The 16956-nt window shown below is 39.3% G+C and overlaps 1 protein-coding gene across 2 annotated transcripts in view; it reads left to right on the forward strand.

The window, feature by feature from the left end:
* The window catches only part of kat6a (K(lysine) acetyltransferase 6A), a 215572-nt gene that overhangs the window by 135189 nt on the left and 63427 nt on the right, over positions 1 to 16956 (forward strand). For both annotated transcript variants that reach the window (XM_051936186.1, XM_051936185.1), the window contains exons 3-4: positions 7854 to 7962; positions 8214 to 8329. In XM_051936186.1, the coding sequence (XP_051792146.1) occupies positions 7854 to 7962; positions 8214 to 8329 (225 nt within the window). The remainder of the gene's footprint in view (positions 1 to 7853; positions 7963 to 8213; positions 8330 to 16956) is intronic.

The following is a 16956-nucleotide window of genomic DNA, read 5'->3' on the forward strand; positions in this document are numbered from 1 at the left end:
GCGATGTCCACGGGTTTATTTAATGTTAGCTAAGACCCGGCAGTTAAAAGTTTCTCGCTACAGCAATTTTAACTCTGTTACAAAGTGATGCAAACTCTCGTTTATACCTCGTGTCTTCTCATTAAACTTGTATCTCGCGAATATGGCATTGCAAACGGCAGCGGGAGCGTTTCTATAAAGTTAATTTAAGGTTAGGTTTATACCGTGCTTTTTTATACCTCGTGTCTTCTCATTGAACTTGTATCTTGCGAATATGGTATTACAAACGGCAGCGTTTCTATAAAGTTAATTTAGACTTACGGTTTACACCGTGCTTTTTTATACCTCGTGTCTTATGAAGATGCTTGTGTGCGTCACTCATTCGCTTCTTATTGTTTCGCTGCCTTGTCAATTGTGTAATGAGTGTTTTCTTCAGCGCTCTTTGGGGCTCCTCCTTCTTTTCTACGTACTGAGTTCACAGTCAGTTCACGTGATTACGTGGGAGGCGTGATGACGCGACACGCAACTCAGTCTCCTACGGCCATCTTGCTGCCTTCCATTACAGTATATGGACAAAAAAGAGGTTCCAGTTATGACCATTACGCGTATAATTTTGAAATGAAACCTGCCTAACTTTTGTAAGTAAGCCGTAAGGAATGAGCCTGCCAAATTTCAGCCTTCCACCTACACGGGAAGTTGGACAATTGGTGATGAGTGAGTCAGTCAGTCAGTGACTGAGTGAATCAGTCAGTGAGGGCTTTGCCTTTTATTATTATAGATCACTTTCATGATGAAATGCATTAAAGTAAAGTATGTATGTTACATTTACAGATAATTTGTTAACTTCCTTTAAATAATAAATACTGTTAATAATTAATCATGTGGTGGCGACACAGTGGCAGAGCGGTAGTTCCTGCCTCACAGGGAGTCACGTTCATGGTGTTCCCTGCCTAGAGTTTACATGTTTTCCTGGTGAGTTTTCAAGGTGTGCTCCGGTTTCCTTTAAGACATGAAGGTTTGGGGTTTGGTGACACTAAAATGACGCTAGTGTATGTGTGTGCTTTTGTTCAATCCCCTGTCCAGGGATTGTTTTGGTGTTATGCCCGATGTTTGCTGGAATGGGTGCATCCCTGTATTAATGGATCTAATCATTAAACATCCTTTTCAGAGATATTGTGGCAAGGTGTCCTCGGAATTTAATGGATGTTTCAGGCAATTCACAACACAGTGAAGCTGAACGTTTTCCATCTTTGATGATATCTCGTACTGCCACCTGGTGGAATCTCCCAGATTTATTTAAAGTATGTGTGCAGGTATAAGCAGTACAACGCAGAAGTGTCTGTAGGAGCACATAGGAGCAAGTATAAACCCGGCCTGATGCTTATCTGAGACACGTCTATACAGTTGCCTTAGTGATGCTTGATACTAACACTAGCAATGTTTTTATAGCCCGAGTGATGCACAGGTAAAATGCTGAGGATGTGGTGAAGTCAGTTTAGTAGCTGTTCTCAGGAGTTTTATCATTAGATGTACTGCAGTGTTCTCCCTAGCGTCTTTTAGCTAAGCGCTCTGCCCAGCTAATTTAGTTGAGCACCCGGCTAACACTGCGAGATGACAGCCGCAGATCTACAGGCACAGGCAGATCTAATGATCTGCAGAGATGGCAAGGGATGAGCGGGCGGGTGGGAAAATAGTTTAGAAGCAGGATCGCAAGTGGCAAGGGGAGGGGTGCAGGGCGGGATATTTCCGATCACTCAATGCTGAACAAGTTAATAGCGGGGATGAGGCGGAGCGGAGTTCACAAGCAAAGAGTATGGGGAGGTGAGCTTTCGAGAGGGGGCTGTACATGGTAATAACGGGGGCGTAGCAGCTTAATACAGTAGCAAGGAGTATGAGGGGGTGAATGGGCGAGAGGAGGCTGTACATGCTAATAGGGGGGGGCGGAACGGCAGTTCATAAGCAAAGAGGGTATGGAGGTGGGCAGGCAAGAGGAAGACTGATTAAAAAAAAGACTAGTGGAATCAGCCTGTCAGATATCAGAAAAAAGGGCGTCAGAAAGTGACGTCTCTGATTAAAAAAAAGACTAGTGGAATCAGCCTGTCAGATATCAGAAAAAAGGGCGTCAGAAAGTGACGTCTCTATTCTCAGTGTCAGTGCAGTCTGTGTAGTGCTGCTAAGCGTACAGCTGCTCTCTTCTTGTTCAGTACGTAGCAAACCAATATATATACAGTTGTTTAAGCATTAGGTGTGTTCTGTTTGCCATTTTTATATTTGCTCATACTGAGGGTTTTGTTAATGTGACCCCATCTTCCGTTCATATATTTGCTCATATTTGGACCTGTGTCCATATTGCAAAAAGTGTGCAGAAACCCTTGCAGCACACACTGTGTCCTGAGCAAAAGTTTTGTCACTGAATTGCTGAGGGTTTTGTTAAAGTGACCCATCTGTTATTCCTTTTTTTGTTCATATCTTGCCCTGTCATAGTGCAAGTGTACATTGAATATTCAATAGGCTTCCACTTTCCCACTCAAAATTCTTGTTCATGGGTACTTCTAGTTTTTTCCAAATGTTTTACCAACATGAGTAAAAAAATGTGTTCAGAAAACAACACTGCTCAGATATTTCAGAAAAGAGACGCCACAAACTAATGAAGGTGCAGCGTCAACTCCTGATGTGGCAATTTCAGACAATGACATTGCAGAGGCTGGTCCATCAGGGGAAATCTCTTCAGCACACACTCTGCCAATTGATAAATCTAAGAACCATTTATCTGGCATCAACAAACAATGGTGTAAAGATTTTGACTGGCTAATGGTCAAAGAAAATGGTATGTGGTGCTCATTGTACATGAAATATTCAAACAAACACCCCCAAAGAATGGAGTTACCTTGGGTAAACGTGCCGTGCACAAGAATTCGAAAAGAAAACTTGCTGGACCATGAAAAAAAAGTAAGACGCACATTGAGTCTTCTGCTGACCTTTTAGGAAAGTGTGTACTAGAGGAAACTGGAATCGGGTCAAATTGAAAGATCTGTATCTGTGTTAAATAACTTAGATGCCTTTGTGTGACCTTTAAGATCCATGTATTGGTTGGCAAAAAATGAGTTACCACATACAACGTTGTTTGAAAAGCTGTTGGAACACTGTAAAGAAATGGGTTGTTCCTTTTTACAACATCTCAGTGTTCGTAAAAATGCACATTACACCTCTGAAAGAATAATGCAAGAGCTGCTGGATGTCTTTAGCATCAGAAATTAAGTCTAACATACTGAAAAATATACATGCTGAAAATTTTTTCAGTGTTCTTTGTGATGAAACCACAGACATCTCAGTTGTAAATAATTAATTGTTTTACATTAAATATGTTTTCCAGGTCACTAAAGAGGTCAAAATTAGTTTTGTTTCAACCCGCAATATGATTGATGGCAAAGCAGAGACTATAACCAACACACTGAGTGAGACTATGGACATTCTAGGCTTGAAAACTGCTAATCTGGTTGGACTAGGGTCAGATGGAGTGGCTGTTATGAGTGGGAAACAGAAACGTGTGGCAAAACTGCTTAAAGATCAAACACCTGGACTCTTGGTCAACTGCCACTGTGTAAACCACCTATTGGCCCTTGCAAGTGCCCAAGCAGCAGCTGCTGTACCTTATGTAGCAAAACTGACAACATCTTAAGGCAGCTGTTCTATTTCTCCCAAAATTCTTCAGTTAGGATGGCTGGTTTAACAGAAATCATAATATTCTGAACATTCCCCAGATTAAGCTGAAAATGACCAGTGACAACAGATGGCTGTCTCATGACACAGTCACTACGACAGTGTATGATGAGTGTCATAGCTGCGCTGGAAAGAGAGGCCACTGAACAAAATGACATCACAGCTGAAGTATTAAGCAGATGTATTAAAACGTACAATTTTGTTTCCTCTCTGATGATGGTTTCAGACGTATTACCTTTGCTGTCCAACTTATCTAAGGCTTGGCAAAGGCAAGATGTCAATCTTACTGAAATTGAGCCAATTTTGCTTGCCACAAAATTGTCCATTATGGAGTTGAAAGACACTCTTCGGAGATATTTTCAAAGCCTTCATCATTGTCTGGCAGAAGAATGGTCAGATCTCCGCATTGTTTATACACAGAGTGATGTAATGTCATTCAAAACTGCAATATATGATAAATACCTAGAGACAGTTGTCAAGCACCTAGATGCAAGATTCCCTGACATGCCAGTTATTCCCAGCTTTTCAAAAGTTTTCAATGCAGAAACTTACGATTCAAGTGAATCTGCTGAAATTCTTTTCGATCATTACTCCAAAAATGGTAAAATTTGAAAGTAGCAGGCAAGAATGGACAGTTGTGTCAAAAATGATCAGAAGTCAATCATACAAAGACTTCAGTCCAAAACAGATTTTACTAAAAATGGCAATGACATCAGAGCTCAAAGAGTCGTTTCCAAATTAAGCCAAACTAGCTCATGTTGGGCTAGTGATCCCAGTGAGCACAGCTGAATGTGAAAGGGGGTTTTCTGCCCTTAAAAGGATCAAGGCATGTTTGAGAAATCGCATGAATCAAAGCACTCTAAATAATCTCATGCTGATCTCCATGGAAGGCCCAGATCCTGGGGACTTTGATTATGGGAAAGCTGCAGACAACTGGGCTTCTTGGAAGAAAAGAAGAATAAATATTTAACTGAAGTCACCTTCTGCATGTGCAAGTTGGCTTTGAAGAATATTTTAAAATTTTTCTTCATTAGGTTTCCCATACATTTTTTTGTCCATTGTTTTCACTTTTCTTCCCGACAGCGACAATACTTGTGCCTCTTGGTTTATGTCATAACAATTGTTATTTAAAATTTTTGTTAGGGTTGCAGGATCCTGAAATGGATGCTTCTTAAATTTAATAAAAATATTGTGGAACAAGTGTCAAACCTCCATCCATCCATCCATCCATCCATCCATCCATCATCCAACCATCCATCCATCCATCCATCCATTCTCTTCCGCTTATCCGAGGTCGGGTCACGGGGGCAGCAGCTTGATCAGAGATGCCCAGACTTCCCTCTCCCCGGCCACTTCTTCTAGCTCTTCCGGGAGAATCCCGACGCGTTCCCAGGCCAGCCGGGAGACATAGTCCCTCCAGCATGTCCTGGGTCTTCCCCGGGGCCTCCTCCCGGTTGGACGTGCCCGGAACACTTCTCCAGGGAGGCGTCCAGGAGGCATCCTGATCAGATGCCCGAGCCACCTCATCTGACTCCTCTCGATGCGGAGGAGCAGCGGCTCTACTCTGTGTCAAACCTTAAAAAAGTAAGTCATATTGAGCATTGGAAAATAATTAATAATAATTAACTAATAAGAATAGTACAGATTTAATTTTCCCCACATCCAAATTTCCCCATCCCGCCCTTTTTCATGCCACCCGGCTGGAAAGCATTTCTGGGGAGAACATTGTACTGTGTATGCTGCCTTACAAGAGCATCATGTAACCATGCAAATTATTCTGGAATGTTCACAGAGATATAAAACTGTTCACCAATAAGTAGCATGTCTAGTTATTTAAATTCTTCTAAAATTTAAAGCATACCATTGTTTTGGTGCAATAGGTGATTTGATGGTATTATAGCTATTTACATCATGGGCACTAATACATGAAGCATACTTCAAAAAAACATTTGATATTTAAAAAAAACGACTTAAGTTAACATTTGATGACTAATGTCAGTTACCTGAATTTGCACTGTCTGCTTTAGGCAAATTACATGACATATCAAGACCCTACTGGATATCCGTCCCCCCAAACATTTTCAGTCTGTGGCTCATTGAATCCATGGAAGCAAAGGCCAGACAGTACTTATATAAAAATTTGGAATTAAAAGTGAAGCTTCAAGTGTATTACTGTATTGCAATACCAGAGAGGCATTTGAATTCTTTCTGATGATTATATGAAGTGAGAAAATGTAACACATGCATAAACGTAACGGCTCTGAAGAATTAGCTGTCCGGTGCTGTAACCAGAATCCTTTTTGTTATAATCCCGTTTATGGCTTGTCTATTTTCACAAGTTATGATTGAATCTGTCAGAGCTCTTAACTTTTTCTGTGGATAAAACAAGTGTACCTGCTGGGGTCTCTAGTTTAGTAAGCCTTTAATATATTTTACAAAGTGGTATGTTGGTGTATTTTAAAATGGGAAAATAATTTTCTGTTGTGGTCCCGCATCTGAATAGCTTTCTACACATCATTGCATTGTTTGGTCCTGCTGTAGACGTTTATAGATTGTGGTACTTTGTTGTTTCCAGTGCTACCTTTTCATTTATTTAAAATCTAACCATACAATATATACTTCGGCCTGATCAGCTGTGGTGTTGTCGTCTTCTTAGGTACAGTTAAGTTTGACGAACAGAAGTGTATAGTGTTTGTTTTTCTGCAGTTTTGACAAAAGATTATAGTAATTTAAGTAATAAACACTGCTCTTGACACACAAAGGAATGTGTTTTTCACATATGTAGCTCTTTTTTTTTTTTTTCCTCAATTTAACCACCTTGGCGTTAATGCCAAGCATCTCTCAGGCATGAAGTTCTATGTATTGTGATTAATCCCGAGTAGTACTGGAGTTAACCAATTGTTCCGAGATAGAGTATTAATCCTAAATAATGGGTGGGATAGTATTCTGCTGCCATCATCTTGTGGCTGAGGTAACATCATAATGAAAAAAAAATCTTGTATTTTTCTATGCCTTCTGTTAGTCCGTGGTAACTCTTGAATATTTATGAGTGGGGCAGAGTCTTCAACAAAATCATAAATGCGTGTAAATGAGAAGCTGCAAAGCCATTTTTAAAACAGCCTTAGACTGAACCATTAGTTGAATTATGCAATAGAAATTACAGTGCAAATTGGTCATCACACATTAACATGGATTGTGAAACTGATGTTTACGGCACTGTATGACCAAACCTCTGTGATATGCACTATGGTGCTAGTAGCTTTGTTGGGGGTAGAAAAGAGGCAAAATAATTGCAATCAAGTAGAAGGTTAAGAAAAATATTTGCCCTCCAAACATTGTTTACAATGCAGCAACTGTTGTTTGTGTTAGGTGAAATGTGGAATTAAGTAAACCTTGTGTTGTGGTAGCCTACAGTAACACAATGGGCATATTGCTCATGCAAGTATAACACTGACATGCAGTCTTCTTATGTGCAAACAACTGAAAAAATATAAGAAAAGTGTGCAAACACTAACTCTTCTAATTTCCTGATTGCTTTGTGTTGGTGACTGTTTCAAAACATATATGAAGGACATTTACTAAATCTGCATCAGTATAGCACTGGACACTAGACATAACTTTCCTACTGTAGTTTTGTTGATGTTTTGTTGTTTTCAAGTTTCTGTTACAAATATTTTTTCATGTTGAAAAAAATTCAACGTTTAAAGCTTGTTTTTCTGGAGTTAAATATGTGAAGGAGGCTATGATTTGATTGTCTTGATTGTGATATCTATGAGCACAATGCCAAGATCTGTGGACATTATAAAAATATTTAATGGTTATAATGAGTTTCACTTGTTTGCCTGTTTTATGAATAGTTTGCATGTTTATAATATATTTTTTAGCCATCATGGTGTGAGTTCACTTGTTAAAGTCCTGAAATTTTCTCTATGCCACCCCATTTATGCATCTCTGATTATAGTTCTTGTTTTTTTTTTTTTTTTTTGCCAAAAAGCATAATTGCGTAGCACCTTACGAAGGTAGTCTAGCACATCCATTACTTGATTGGGAACAAAGAGTATGTCCAAAGGTGAAAAACTTTAAACAATTTTAACTGGTCTGACAGTATCTGTCTGTTTTTATTTTATTTCTAATTGTATTTTTTTTTTTATCAGCCTGTTGCAGAGCCAATCCCCATATGTAGCTTTTGTCTTGGCACAAAAGAACATAACCGTGAGAAGAAACCAGAAGAACTCATCTCATGTGTGGATTGTGGCAATAGTGGTATGTACATAATCTAATCTTGCTTTTTAACATTTAAAATAAGTTTCCAGTTCAGATATTAATAATTTACATTGTGGTTAATCACTGCTTTGATTTTACTGTTATGTGCCATAAATTATACATTTAAAGGTGTAAAAATTATAGTTTAATTTCAGTTACTTCCAATTTTAAAACCAAATTTATCTCAAGTCAATTTTACCACTTTCTCCTTAAAAAATATTAATTGTTCATTTTGTTGACTGTCTTTGCAGGTCACCCTTCATGTCTAAAGTTTTCTTCGGAGTTGACAGCTCGGGTCAAAGCATTACGGTGGCAATGCATAGAATGCAAAACTTGTAGTTCCTGTCAGGATCAGGGTAAAAATGCCGTAAGTACTCCATATATCCAGAGCTGACTACAGAGAGAAATTGTAGATCTCTGTGACTGTAGACAAAACATTTCTCACAGTGTCCATTTGAGCGAGTGTTTTGTGATATGGTTTTTGTATAAATAAAAACAGCATTTGTTTGCTTAAAATTTTCATAATGGTTTTATCCTCAATTTACCTGAGTAGAGCAGATTACCAGTGATTGTACTTTTGTTAGTTTCTTTGTACTTAAAGTAAAGCCACAAACATAAACTCAATCCACACTGAAATTGGGGCTGCATAATTAATCATATATTAGAAAATTAAAGAAAAATTAATTGTGGATTCTATTTAGTACTTCAGATTTCTCATTTGAAAAACTTCTAGAAAAATTAAAGTATAGGTATTGCTGAACCTAGATCACCTGGGGCCTCATGCATAATTCAGTGTGTAGAATTCACATTAAAACATGGCGTATGGACAAAAGTGGAAATGTGTATATGCAGAAAAAAAATACAGATACACAAAACGATGCAACCAGTGTGAAAAGTAATGCACATGCCTGCGCCTGCACCCCCACCCCGACTCCTCCTAGAATTACACCTGTTTGAATATGCAAATCAATGTAAATAGCCCCTTAAGTTCAGCATTTTGTAAAAAGACAATGGCAAAAGCATGAAGAAAAAAGAAGAATTTCAGCAAATGCAAAGTGGCGGCAAGGAAAAATGTACTATTTGTTGGCTTAAGCAGTGGTATTAACAACAAAAACAAGTTGAGCGAATGATAGAGTGGTGGAGACATTCGAATGTTCAAGTTCAGAAACTCGTACAGTGCCCGAAAAAAAGGGGGAAACAGTGAAGAAAAAAAATGTAGAAAATGTCGACTTCCATCTTCAAATTTTCACTTTAATCTCATAGTTTATTTTGTCATTAAAGTAGAATGTCGTAAACATCTTCAAATCGATGTTGAGTTTATTAGTTTCTCAAATCCTATCATAGCTAAATTAGCATGCTAAATGCTTCGTATTCTATGTGTTCTATATGTGTGAATCATTATGTGATTCTTAAACGGGCTTTCTTTTATACCGACGGGCATGCAGCACTGATCTCCACACAGACTACATTACATTCATGATATTACAGCTCTCTGAACATTTTAGAATACTGTGATATAGTTTTCATGATGAAATGCATTAAAGCATGTATTAACACTAGAATTACCAAAGCCTGCGAAAAAACTCGTAATCCAGGCCCAAATAAATTCATTCGCACATCTTCATCAGCGTCTTTTGTGTTGTAAATGGGTCGATCAACACAAGCAGCAAGCAGCCTGTTATCCCATCCACCCACCAATGCAGAAAGGACAGAAAGTTCTCTCAGCTCAAGTTTACCTGTGTGTGAGTTGCAGGGAGTTGTATAGGGTAAATAATATATCGTTATTTGGAATACATGCATTTCATGTGTTTTCTGTGTCTACAACAATTTATGTAAAAACATTGTTAAAACAGAAACAGTTTTCATGTTTTAGTAATAATGGACAAAATTTAGACATGAAGTGTATAATGTGTGAAACCCAAATATCAAATAAACACTTTCATAAAAGAGACAAGTATAACAAAACAAGTGCACTTTTATTCAAGAATATAACTGCAGAAAAAGAACTCGCTTTAGGCTGGGTTTATACTTCACGCGGCACGACGTATGCTGCAGCAGACGCTCCTGCTACGCAAGCGTTTTACTGTTTATATTTGCACGAGTACTTTATGTAAATCTGGAGGAATCCACCAGGTGGCAGTGTGAGATATTATCACGGTGAGAACAGGTCTGGCTTCCCTGTGTTGTGAATTGCCTGGAACACCCATTAAATTCCAATGACACCTTGCCGCAGTATCTCTGAAAAGGATATTTACAGTAATCCCTCACCTATCGCGGGGGTTACGTTCCAGAGCCCCCCGCGATAGGTGAAAATCCGCGAAGTAGCGACCTATATTTATTTTATTATCTATACTAATAAAAGGCAAAGCCCTCACTGACTCACTCACTCACTCACTCACTCACTGACTGACTGACTCACTCATCACTAATTCTCCAACTTCCCGTGTAGGTGGAAGGCTGAAATTTGGCAGGCTCATTCCTTACAGCTTACTTACAAAAGTTAGGCAGGTTTCATTTCGAAATTCAAAGCGTAATGGTCATAACTGGAACATATTTTTTGTCCATACACTGTAATGGAGGAGGCGGAGTCACGTATCGCGTCATCACGCCTCCTACGTAATCACCTGAACTAAAAACAAGGAAGAGATTTACAGCACGAGTCGCACGCGGGAACGAAGGTAAATGACGTTAATTTTTGACTGTCTTTTAATACTGTGTAAGCATACATATTAACACATGTGCAATGAAACGTGTGCATTTACGGGGTGATTTCTCAGGCTTAAAAGCTCACCTTTTATCAAACGCGGGAACAAAGGTAACTGACGTTGTTCACTGTCTTTTAATACTGTGTAACCATACATATTAACACATGTCCAATTAAACGTGTGTATTTACGGGGTGATTTCTCAGGCTTAAAAGCTCGCCTTTTACTAAAAAGGTAAATGCAAAACTATTTTCAATCAGTTTATTGAAACGCTCCCATTAAGGATTGCAATAACATATTCGCGAGATAAAAGAACGAAGTAGGGGGAAATGGAGGAACAGCCGCAAACAGCGAAGAGCAAAAAATTAATTAAACAATTCAGAACGGACCGAGTTAAGCATACAAGCATGTTCATAAGGGAAACAAAGCACGGTGTAAAACGTAAGTTTAAATTAAGTTTATAGAAACGCTCCCGCTGCGGATTGCAATAACATATTCGCGAGATAAAAGTTTAATGAGAAGACACGAGGTATAAACGAACCACACGCCGTGGCGCAACGTTAGGGGCAACAGTTTCAACCATTCTATGATCTGCTTCTCGCAACTGAAAGACGGCACATGGCGGATGTTAGCCGACTTGCTGACCGCAACGTTAGGGGCTTCAACTATGGCGCTGACGCCACATCTCAGTGCCAACACTTTGCACACTGTACTTAAAAGACACGCCCTCCTCACTGGACAGTTAAAAACACCAATCAAACTAACGATGACATCAAGTATTACCCAATCAAAAGTAGGAAAGGAGGCATCTTCATAAAATGCGTGTGGGATGATTTGCATGAGACGCTGCTTTAAAAAAAAAATGATAAAAAAAATACGGGATAAATCCCGTCCAGTATTGATTCAAAACGGGACGCGCAATTTCATTCTCAAACGCGGCACGATTCCGTATTTTAAAGGACGGGTGGCAACCCTACAGTGCCAGGTAACCACCCATACAATCAGATTGTGATTCAGACTAGGAATGCAATGAATGTAATTACCCCGATCTACATACAAGGCGAAAGTCTTGCAACATTCAAAGATGATGGTTTGGGATAAGTACACCATACAACATAAAAGAGCTTATGAAGCCTTGAACCGAAAAAAGCAAGATCTCAGAGATCGTAAAAAAAAAAAAAATAGGAGGTAATGTCGTTTTACTCGCTGTAGATTTTACTCAAACATTACCAGTTCTTCCACGACGGAGACCAGCAGATGAACTCAACGCGTGTTTAAAATCCATGCTTCTCCCATGCTCGGTTATATGTCGCGTGTTCTCGGGTAGGTGCACCAAAAAATGTATACATTTAAGCATGTAATGGGCAAACAAAAAATGAGGTATACCCGAAGGCACTGCAGTAGTACTTAATGTAACTTTACTTCTTAAATGTTAATGTTTTACTGTTTAATAATTTATACGCTTCTTATATGTTGTTCAAATTCTTTTATCAAAATACCACTGACAGCGCAATGCACGAAAACATGGAGTGAATACACCATACGCATCCGCCCACGGCTGCCCTGCTGTGCGCAGATACGAGTTGATTCTACAATAAAATAAAATAAACATAAAAAGAGTAAAACAATCATCACCCATAAAGCGTGTGTGTGTGTATATATGTGTATATATATGTTGATATGTGGATGTGTATATGTATATATATATACAGTGGTGTGAAAAACTATTTGCCCCCTTCCTGATTTCTTATTCTTTTGCATGTTTGTCACACAAAATGTTTCTGATCATCAAACACATTTAACCATTAGTCAAATATAACACAAGTAAACACAAAATGCAGTTTGTAAATGGTGGTTTTTATTATTTAGGGAGAAAAGAAAATCCAAACCTACATGGCCCTGTGTGAAAAAGTAATTGCCCCCTGAACCTAATAACTGGTTGGGCCACCCTTAGCAGCAATAACTGCAATCAAGCGTTTGCGATAACTTGCAATGAGTCTTTTACAGCGCTCTGGAGGAATTTTGGCCCACTCATCTTTGCAAAATTGTTGTAATTCAGCTTTATTTGAGGGTTTTCTAGCATGAACCACCTTTTTAAGGTCATGCCATAGCATCTCAATTGGATTCAGGTCAGGACTTTGACTAGGCCACTCCAAAGTCTTCATTTTGTTTTTCTTCAGCCATTCAGAGGTGGATTTGCTGGTGTGTTTTGGGTCATTGTCCTGTTGCAGCACCCAAGGTCGCTTCAGCTTGAGTTGACGAACAGATGACCAGACATTCTCCTTCAGGATTTTTTGGTAGACAGTAGAATTCATGGTTCCGTCTATCACAGCAAGCCTTCCAGGTCCTGAAGCAGCAAAACAACCCCAGACCATCACACTACCACCACCATATTTTACTGTTGGTATGATGTTCTTTTTCTGAAATGCTGTGTTCCTTTTACGCCAGATGTAACGGGACATTTGCCTTCCAAAAAGTTCAACTTTTGTCTCATCAGTCCACAAGGTATTTTCCCAAAAGTCTTGGCAATCATTGAGATGTTTTCTTAGCAAAATTGAGACGAGCCCTAATGTTCTTTTTGCTTAACAGTGGTTTGCGTCTTGGAAATCTGCCATGCAGGCCGTTTTTGCCCAGTCTCTTTCTTATGGTGGAGTCGTGAACACTGACCTTAATTGAGGCAAGTGAGGCCTGCAGTTCTTTAGACGTTGTCCTGGGGTCTTTTGTGACCTCTCGGATGAGTCGTCTCTGCGCTCTTGGGGTAATTTTGGTCGGCCGGCCACTCCTGGGAAGGTTCACCACTGTTCCATGTTTTGCCATTTGTGGATAATGGCTCTCACTGTGGTTCGCTGGAGTCCCAAAGCTTTAGAAATGGCTTTATAACCTTTACCAGACTGATAGATCTCAATTACTTCTGTTCTCATTTGTTCCTGAATTTCTTTGGATCTTGGCATGATGTCTAGCTTTTGAGGTGCTTTTGGTCTACTTCTCTGTGTCAGGCAGCTCCTATTTAAGTGATTTCTTGATTGAAACAGGTGTGGCAGTAATCAGGCCTGGGGGTGGCTACGGAAATTGAACTCAGGTGTGATACACCACAGTTAGGTTATTTTTTAACAAGGGGGCAATTACTTTTTCACACAGGGCCATGTAGGTTTGGATTTTTTTTCTCCCTAAATAATAAAAACCATCATTTAAAAACTGCATTTTGTGTTTACTTGTGTTATATTTGACTAATGGTTAAATGTGTTTGATGATCAGAAACATTTTGTGTGACAAACATGCAAAAGAATAAGAAATCAGGAAGGGGGCAAATAGTTTTTCACACCACTGTATATATATATATATATATATATATATATATATATATATATATATATGTAGATATGTATATATATGTGTATATGTATATGTGTATATATGTTTATATGTGTGTGTGTGTATTTTATATATATAAAACACAGCAACACTCATAACAATGACAACACAATTACATTGACAATCATGTTACGTTATTTTTAAAATGTTTCCTTTTTTTTCATAACCTCTTTAACACACTACTTCTCCGCTGCGAAGCGCGGGTATTTTGCTAGTTTATACATATTTTAAGGCTTTATAAACCCTTCCCACACTCTTATAAACCTTTCTCACTCTCTTGTTAACCTTTCCCACACTCTTATAAACACTTCCTATGCTCTTAAACACTTTCTACATTCTTAAACACCTCAGACCAACACTGCACACTGCGATCAGACGTCAATGCGTCTGCACTCGCTTTGTGAAGGGGGGCAGCTGAACTCACGCTGAGCAGAAATGGACTTTGTGCTGCTTCTGCCAAAATGCCTGCTTGTCGCTCTGCGCGTTCGGAAGAAGAAGGAGGAGGAGTGTGTGTGGGTGGGTGTGGGTATGTGAGAGCTGAACGCACCTTCGCTCAAACCCCCCCTCCCCGGAAGCGCAGTACGCTCCTGCCACTTCGCATTGTCAAGGGGGTGGGGAGCTGAATGAACGCTAAGGAGACGTGGACTTTGTGCTGCTTGTCGCTCTGCGTGTCAATAATTTAAAAGCCTGTACATCACCAATTTTCCTGTCTCACTGTCTTGTCTTGCGTGAAGTTAAAATGTTTTATAATAGTGAGATGTTACTCATATCCTTAGCCCAACATCCACATATCATATGTGTTAACAAAGTGTGTTTTATAAGTTTACATGTGTTTAAAGCATGTGGGATGGGTATTTTAAGGCTTAAACTATAAAAATATTTATTTATATGGTCTTTCTATATCGCGGATTTTCTCCTGTTGCTGATGGGTCTGGAACATAACTTCCGCGATAGGCGGGCAATCACTTGTATTTAAAAACCCGTGAAGTCGTGAATCCGCGAAAAGTGAACCGCGAAGTAGCGAGGGATTACTGTATTGATTAAATCCATCAATCCAGGGATGAGCCCATTTCAGCTAGCATTGGGCACGAGGCAGAAACAATCCCTAGACAGGGCATCAGCTCATAGCAAGGTGAATACAAGCACACACATACACTAGCGTAATTTTAGTGTCACCAAATCTGCATATCTTTGGAAGGAAACCGGAGCACAGTGTGGAAACCCAGCAGGAAAACATGTAAACTCAAAGCAGGGAATACCAGTGACGTGACTCCCTATGAGACAGCAGCACTAACGCTCCGCCACTGTGTCACCTCCATGTGTGTAATTATTAACAGTATTCATTATTTAAATGAAATTAACGATTTATTTGTAAAATGTAACATACATACTTTTATGTATTTCATCATGAAAGTGATATCAAGTATAAATCTAAGGATTCTAAATTTGCAGAGAATTGGAATATCATACATTTAATGTGTTCTGTATTGTGATCTGTTGCTGCTTGCCGTTGCTGTCAGGTCAGGAAGAAGTCCAAGAAGCTTGTAGCGATTAAAAACTGGGATGATGTTTATGATGGTCTGCTTTAATGATAAAGTAAACTACGAGGTTAAAGTGGACATTTCGAGATTAAAGCCGATATTTCCACTTTAATCACAAAATACGCCTTTTCACCATGTCTTTAATTTTGTGAAGTTGCAAAAAAAAAAAAAGAAAGACAGCAGAAAAGATGGTATGTGAGACTTTTAAAATGTATTGTGTTATTACGATCGGGAATTTGCAACGCTTGAATATAAAAGCACCACAGATGCATCTGTATGTCGGCATTATGGTTCACCATATTGAACCATTCATCAAACATCGAAGCACGCACATCGAACCTACTAGGATCCGCATAGCGGCTCTCTGTCACATGTAGATAGTAAACAGAACCTCTGACGTCACGTTCCAAATTTAATCACATTATGCCCCCCGACTTTTTGCTGGTACTTCAACTCGTGCACACATCACATTAATTTCTGAGGACCTGCTCAGAGGACGTGTCAGAATGCGTGGCAGCCATGATGCGTGCGCATACGCGTTCTGAGCATGAAGTATAAACGAGCCCTTAACTTGCGACATTGACACGCCCTTAATAATCTTTGATGGTGCAGCGGTAAGAACTGCTGACTCGTAATCAAGAATTTCGTGGCTCAATCCCGGACGTCTACGCTTTGAGTAGTGAACTGCTCTTATTCTTACTATTGTAGAATAAAAACATACATTTGATTTGAGTCTGCAATAGCCTGTGTAAATTTGTGGTACTTGAAAAGGTTAGCATTTATTTATTTATTTATTATTATTCCGTTTTATTCTCTGTCATGTTCACACTCGCCCCGATCTGACACTACTGTTTTCAAATAAAGCCGTGCTATAGCATTAGTGAACTCAGATGAGGACGAGGGTTCTATATTGGAGAAAGAGAGCAGAAGCACTCACTGCAAGAAACGTCCACTCACATAAGTACAACGCAGCTGCACTAGGCGTAAAGGCGAAAGATGGCACCATTTGGATACAGCAACAGGTAAAGGCACAAGTAAACTGCAGAGCTTCCTCTGCTTGATTGACACAGTCATACTCACAAAGTACTTGTGTACTGAAGTGACTTTAGCTGCAGTTGTAAGCTCCATGCAGCTGTTGTGATGGTTCTGCCTTTGTCCAGAAATGTTTTCATAAGCTTTATGGCCTTAGTCTTGGAAAGTCTTTCTCCCGTGGGGTGACTGGGATCTTTTCCTGAATAAGATCAAACACAGTTGCGTAGTGTGCAACAGGAGCTTCCACCTGCAGCTGAACTCAATTCAGTACACATGTACTTTGTGAACATGCCAGTGTCAATCAAATACAGGAAGCTTTGCAGTTTACTTGTGACTTTACGCTGT

The sequence above is a fragment of the Erpetoichthys calabaricus genome, chromosome 1 (assembly GCF_900747795.2).
Source record: "Erpetoichthys calabaricus chromosome 1, fErpCal1.3, whole genome shotgun sequence".
NCBI classification, from domain to species: domain Eukaryota; kingdom Metazoa; phylum Chordata; class Cladistia; order Polypteriformes; family Polypteridae; genus Erpetoichthys; species Erpetoichthys calabaricus.